The 7219-nt window shown below is 38.2% G+C and overlaps 1 protein-coding gene across 5 annotated transcripts in view; it reads left to right on the forward strand.

Annotated features, from left to right (window-relative positions):
* The window catches only part of FNDC3A (fibronectin type III domain containing 3A), a 176245-nt gene that overhangs the window by 132980 nt on the left and 36046 nt on the right, over positions 1-7219 (forward strand). For all 5 annotated transcript variants that reach the window (XM_072783156.1, XM_072783154.1, XM_072783155.1 and 2 more), the window contains 2 exons: positions 2706-2765; positions 4271-4409. In XM_072783156.1, the coding sequence (XP_072639257.1) occupies positions 2706-2765; positions 4271-4409 (199 nt within the window). The remainder of the gene's footprint in view (positions 1-2705; positions 2766-4270; positions 4410-7219) is intronic.

Consider the following 7219-nt stretch of genomic DNA (forward strand, 5'->3'; position numbering starts at 1 on the left):
AGTGATTATTGATAGGAATTTAGTGCCATTGTGTTACCTGTAAAGTTGGTGTTTACAGTGATATATTCTCTGTTCCTTCCTAGTCTTTGTTGCTTTTGGTCTTTTTTTTTCCTCATTCAAAGAGTTCCCTTTAATATCTCTTGCAAGGCTGGTTTAGTGGACACAAACTCCTTTAGTTTGTTTGGGAAACTGTTTATCTCTCCTTCTATTGTGAATGAGAGGCTTGCTGGATAAAGTGTTCTTGGCTACATATTTTTCCCATTCAGCATGTTGAATATATCTTGCCATTCTGTTCTGGCTTGCCAAGTTGCTGTGGACAGGTCTGTTGCAAACCTGATCTGTCTTCCCTTGTAGGTTAAGGACTTTTTCTGGTTTCAGGATTCTTTCCTTTTCTGTGGTTTTTTTTTTTTTTTTTTTTTTTGAATTTAACTGTGGTAAATGTTAGTGATGACTGGGTTTTGTTGAATTTAATGGGAGTTCTCTGCGCTTCTTGGATTTCAATGTCTGTTTCCTTCCCTAGATTAAGGAAGTTTTCACCTATAATTTGCTCATATAAAATCTTCTGCTCCTTTTGCCTCTCACTACTTCTTCTGGGACTCCTGTGATCAACTGTTAGTATGCTTTAAGGAGTCACTGAGTACCTTAACTCTAAGTTCGTGATCTTCTATGTTTCTTTTCCTCTTCTTTTCAGCATCATTATTTTCCATAATTTTATCTTCTGTATCTATAGCCTCTGCTTCGTCCATCCTCAGTATCATTGCATCCAGTTGGTTTTGTATCTTGGTTATTGCATTTTTTATCTTAGCTTGACTAGCTTTTAGTTCTTTTATCTCCACAGTTAAGGATTCTCTAGTATCTTCTATGCTTTTCTCAAACACAGCTAGTATCTTTACAATTGTTACTTTATTTAAATTCTTGTTCTGGCATCTTACTTATATCCATATTGATTAAGTCCCTGGCCATTACTTCTTCCTGTTCTTTCTTTTGGGGTGAATTCCTCCATCTTGCCATTTTGTCTAGGTCACCATTTTTTTGTGTGACTGTTAGAAAAGCCTGTTATATCCCTGCTCCTGACAGCAATGGCTATATTAAGAAAAGGTCCTATACTGTCTTGGGCCTGGTAATTCAGGAGATGTTTCAGAGTATGTGCTCTGCTGTTTTGTTTTAGCTGCTTCTCTCAGGTCAGTCCTCTGTAGGGTTTCTCCTTGCCTGCAATGGGGGATGTTTAGACCTTGTCCACTATATAGCAGGTTTGAACTATGTGTGTTTTGGTCTGCTTGTTAAAAGAAGCTGGATCCCACCGCCCCCCACCACCCCAAAAGAAATGAGATTCTATTTCCCTAGAGCTAAAGCTTTACAACTCTCTTATGATCAGTAGGCTTGGTGTGTGTGAGGTTGTGTGCTGGTGTTCTGAGGGATGGGCCTGCTACCCAGATTCTCAGGCCGACTTGCCCTTGTGGAGATGCACTTGCGGGGGGGCGAAGGGGGGGTGCCTGGTGTAAGCAGCTCTGACCTCCACTGGGGGGTGCTGTGTTGTTCACGGACGTTGGTCAGTGCTGATACATGGGGGGAAATGGTGTCACCCCACTCTCCTCCCTGGACTGAGGAGTTCGCAGCCACCACTCTTCAGGAAACCCTCACAGAAGAGCAAGCAGCCGCTCCTCTTGTGCCCCCAGCTTCTGTCAGACTCCTGCCTCACCCTGTCTCTGCCAACTGGTGCAGTGTTTTATCTCAGGCATGGAGCTAGCTTTCAAAACTCCCAGTTTTACGGACTCACACTAATCTGGGGGAGGGTCTTGTTGCACTATGGCTGCTATAGGTTTGTCCCAGAAAAGCAGTCACATAGTTGCACAGTAGTTCAGAGTTAATGGTAAAGTGCAGCAAAAACTGGCAACATGGCTTGCTGCCCTCAGCCAATCAGTACCTGTTCCCATGCTAGTGAACAGATACACATCAGTGCCACCAGTCCTTTTGTCCCCTGAGAGACCATGCCACCATTCCCAAATGCACTGCAAGAAGGGGAACTGTTTCTCCCCATGTGACCCAGGGGATCCTCAGACCACAGTGTGCTGCCTACTTCTGGGTCTCTGCCCTCCTTCCCTATCAGAGCACTGCTGAGCCTGCCAGGCACAACTCCAGCAGTGGTACAGACTTGGAAAACAAGACTCTGAGCTCCACTGCTTATGAAAATTTGCCATAGTTAGCCTCTTTCCCTTTCTCAGTTGTTGGTTTTGGGGAAGATTTTTTCTTGTCTGGTCCCCTGCTCTTCTCTCCCCCCAAATCCACCCTCTCCACAGCTCCTGCCTACCACGAGGTGGCCATTTTTTCTACCTATAGATGTGCAGCTTTGTTCTCTCAGTTCTCAGATCAATTTCTTGGGTGTTTAGAATGCTTTGATATTTATCTAGCTATATTGGAGGGACGAGGCAAACTGAGAGGCCCCCCTGCTCCTCCACTGTCTTAACAGGCTCTCCGTCCCAGTGTGTGGACACCTTTTTGTTTTAAAATGGTATGTAGACACATGACTTAAGTTTGCCACGTATCCTTATTACACAAATTCCATATTGGTGGAATCTGAATATGGTTACAATTGATAAGGTAGCAGTATAATTTCATAAACTGCCACAAACTGAAGTGTACATAATATAAGTCCTCTAGAAATGCTTGTGTATCAGACAGTGAAATGTTTCTTTTTTTCCCCCCAGAGGAGAAGAAACAAGTGTCACTTTAAATGATCTCAAACCAGCTACAGATTACCATGCAAAGTAAGGAATTCCTACATGTTGGTTTAATATGATAGAGCATAGGTATTTTTTAATAATTTAATTAAAAGCCTAGAATATACTTTATTAATTTTGGATTAAAAACATGGAATTTGTGGACTTCGGTTTTCTTTTGGTACATTTGTCAACACAATCCCAAAAAAAAAACTCAAAAACATTTCACTGAAGTGTATGTTGAATGGTTAATCATCCTGTTTGTAGGACCTTGGGATTGGAATGAATATACAGATAGTAAGTGTAATATATCTGCATATCTAATTTATTAGCACATGGAAAACTTTTGAAATTTTTACAAAACAGAAGCATAAATAGTAGTTGGTTTGTACTAATATATTTTTACTACATCATGTTCCAGAAAGAGTTTGAGATACTAAAACTTTTAAAATTTCACACCATTTAGGGGCCCCTGGCTCGCTCAGTCAGTGCATACAACTCTTGATCTTGAGGTTGTGAGTTGAAGCCCCACATTGGGTGTAGAGATTACTTAAAATAAAACCTTTAAAAAAATTCATATTTAACTGAGGCAACTTAGATACTGTTTTTTTCTGTGTAGTTCTATTATAATTTACCAACATTTTACAAACTAAAGTCTCCCCAGCTGGGACTCATTAATCTGTTACTTGGTTAATCACCTCCATTTTTAAAAAGAGCATTTGTGGTTGGGATTACTCCTATTAAACTATTAAATTAAGTCTTCATGAGGATCCCTGGGTAGCTCAGTGGTTTAGCACCTGCCTTCGGCCCAGGGCGTGATCCTAGGGTCCCAGGATCGAGTCCCACATTGGGCTCTCTGCATGGAGCCTGCTTCTCCCTCTGCCTCTGTCTCTGCCCCTCTCTCTGTCTCTCTCTCTCCTTGTCTCTCTCTCTCTCATTAATAAATAAAATCTTAAAAAAAAAACTATTAAATTAAGTCTTCGGTTATACTTTCTGTGGATGAACCCAAAGTATTATACAACTTAGCATTTTTCAAATGGTGGAGACTGCAACCATTATCGAACCATGGACTTTTGTGGGTTACATTTAGCATTTTTTAGTTAAATAAACAAATGGCATAGAAAGTATATTACCCTTATAGATATTGTTTCCAGATACTTTTCTTTGTTGTGTGTGTGTATGAGCAAGTACATACGACACAGATAGTTGTCACAACTTAAAATGTGGTACAGTCAAAATAAAAAGGATGAAAGCCACTAGTCTATTCTATATTTCTTTTTTTAAGAACCATCCTTCTAATGTGCATAATTTTCTTTTTTTTTTTCTTTTAAAGACTTTATTTTTAAGTAATCTCTACACCCACTGTGGGGCTTGAACTCACAACCTGAAGATCAAGAGTCACGTACTCTACCAACTGAGCTAGCCAGGTGCCCCACCCTTGTTTTCTTGATAGAACATGAGAGGGCACATTACTAATTTCAAGTATTGAAAGTTGTTGGCATTGAAGGCAGAATACAATGATTCTGCTAATTAAAACTGTGTATTATCACCAGAGTCCAGGCTGAATACAATTCTGTGAAGGGAACTCCTTCAGAAGCTGAAAGCTTTACCACCTTAAGCTGTGAACCTGACATACCTAATCCACCCAGGATAGCCAATCGCACCAAAAATTCACTCACTTTGCAATGGAAGGTAAGAATATTCTTCAGAGTATTTTCTAACTGGACATTTACTCCCTCCTCTCCCCCGCTAATATTAAATTTCAGTCATTTGTACTTGGAGACAAAAAGGAACTTTAAGCTAACTTGTTCTTCTTTACATATATTAAATGGGCACTTGTTATATCTTGAATTAATATTCGTAGTGGTTTTCTTACTTTATGTAAAAATAGCAGAAAAGACTGATACATAATTAGCAGTCCTTATTATACTGGACATGGGATGACATTGAGAGTCTCAGCAATGTTTCTCAAGTTCATTACAATGCCTATATCCTGAATTTTATCATAAAACAAGAGTTCATAATAACTAGACTTATAGTCTTAAAAATACAATATGACATCTTAAAGGAATATTCCATTAAATACTCTGTTTTAATAGAATAATATATATGCTAATATATAAATCTTTGTGTCCAGTTACACAAGAATATATAATAAAGTGGACTGACAACACAGATAGAATTGGTAATTCAGATAGTACAGACAGCACTGTCATTGGAGACATGATTTACTAAAATGATACATGAGTCTTGGTAAATTTCTGAACAAATTAAGTACAGTCTTTCTCAAATTGCAGAGTAGTTTCCTTTTGGAAAAATCCATTAACTTAAAACTATAGAAGGGGCGCCTGGGTGGCTCAGTCGGTTGTGTCTACATTCGGCTCAGGTCATGATCTCAGGGTCCTCGGATCCAGCCCTGCATCGGATCGGGCTCCCTACTCTGCCAGGAGTCTGCTTCTCCCTCTGCCCCCCTCTCTCTCTTTCTCTCATAAATAAATGAATAAAACATTCTAAAAAAATACCTTATAAAGTGAAATTAGGTTCTAGGCTCTGATAATGATAAACAGATATTTCACCTACATGGATGCCCAGGAGGACATTCAAAAATCCTAGAGAAAGAACAATGTCTCTCACTATATAGAATTATTAGCATCCTTCATCCTCACCTGTAAAAGTTAACCTTTCTTCCCTTGCCATAATTGTGATGGTCAGAAATATCCGCAACAAAATCTCTAAACATCCACTGCAAGGGAATACCACCCCTGTTAGCAATTGTTGATATGCAGTAAGAAAATAACTACTAGTCTGGATTTAATTATCTAATCTTACCCAAGAACAAAACTCAGAGCTAGCTTTCTCTATGAAAGCTTTTGATAATATGAAACTTACTACTTATTGGGGCTTATTAGTTCCTAGTTCTTCTAAGGATGTTAGATGCTTTATGCAGTTAAAAAGTACTATTAGCACACGTAAATCAGACAAGTATGTACATACATACATTTTTGTATGTGATAAGTATGACTAATTTTATTTCATGTCACTTAAGAGCAATTTGGTGGGGCCAATAGAGTCACAGCCTAGTACCCTTAATGTAGGTTGAGATCTCAGTAGAGCAGTGCTCTTTATTCTGAAGATAAATTAAAACTGAGTTTTGAAATTTGACTTTAGCAATATTGCAACAAGTCTGTGTAAGATATAAATAGTGCTGCCTCTTAGTTGCCCACACAGGTCACCCATGCTCTTCCTAGAAATGATCTATATACACATGGTATTAGCATGATTGAGGAAAGAGATAATCATTTTTACTGTTACTTGGAATAGTATTATCAGATAATATCTGTATAGCCCATAGCACAATGCCTGGCACATAATAAGCATAATGGCTATTGTTGCTATTTGATGTTAAAATTGAAGAAAACTGGCTTAGTGTACTTTAGTGACTTAAATATCAATTATGATAATAGTACTACAAAGTTGATAGGAGGATTAAATGAGGTAGGTAAAACACTTTATATATAGTAGTTTCCCCTCTAACTTGGAGAAATGGTCACAAATTATTGGTGTCACCATAACCATGCTTCTTCCAGGAACTTGAGGAGAATCCATTTCCTTGATTTGAAAAGCCTCACAAAATAAAGTCAAAAAAATTAGGCAAAATAAATGTACAATCTTAGCAACTAGACTAGAGCAATCTGGAGGCATTCATTATGGGGAAATATATTTTATACCACATATTTCTTCCTGAGATTTGCAATCTTCTCTACCTTGGGAGGCTCTTCCTTTTGCTGTGTAAGACTTGAATTTCCCAAGGTTTCTTTTTCTGTCCTATCCATACTGTAGTCACTTTTAACTGCCACTCCTGTAACTTACATAGCAAATTTTGGTCGTGCCTACCAGTTAAAAATTACAATTTAAAAAAATTTTAAAGCACAAGATGTGTTAATGTTCAACAAACAATTTGGGCCTCCATGTTATAAAGGATTGTTTATTAAAGACTTGACCATCCTTGATTGCTCTTAACATGGTTGCCAATATTCTATAAAAACTAGATAAAATCCAGAGAATTACAGGAATTTTTGAGAGCATGATTTCAGAAGTTAAGATTATTTAATTTTAATAAAAGGAGTTTTAGAGTCCATTGTCTTCAAATGGATGAAGTTATTATAAAGAGAGTAGTGATCCATTGTTCTGCATCTAAAGTAAGGGACTTATGGCACCTGGGTGCTCAGTGGTTGAGCTTCCACCTTCAGATCAAGACATGATCCCAGGGTCCTGAGATCGAGTCCCACATTGAGCTCCCCACAGGGAGCCTGCTTCTCCCTTTGCCTGTGTCTGTGTCTCTCATGAATAAATAAATAAAAATTTTTAAAACTAAAATTTAAAAAGCAAGTGAATGACTTAAAGAGGAAACAAATTGAAATGGTAGAAAATTCAAGTAGAAATAAACTTGAAATTCCTGAGTTCTAGAGTGATTAAATACTAGAATAAAATGCTAAGGGAGG

Source organism: Canis lupus, chromosome 17, assembly GCF_048164855.1.
Source record: "Canis lupus baileyi chromosome 17, mCanLup2.hap1, whole genome shotgun sequence".
NCBI classification, from domain to species: domain Eukaryota; kingdom Metazoa; phylum Chordata; class Mammalia; order Carnivora; family Canidae; genus Canis; species Canis lupus.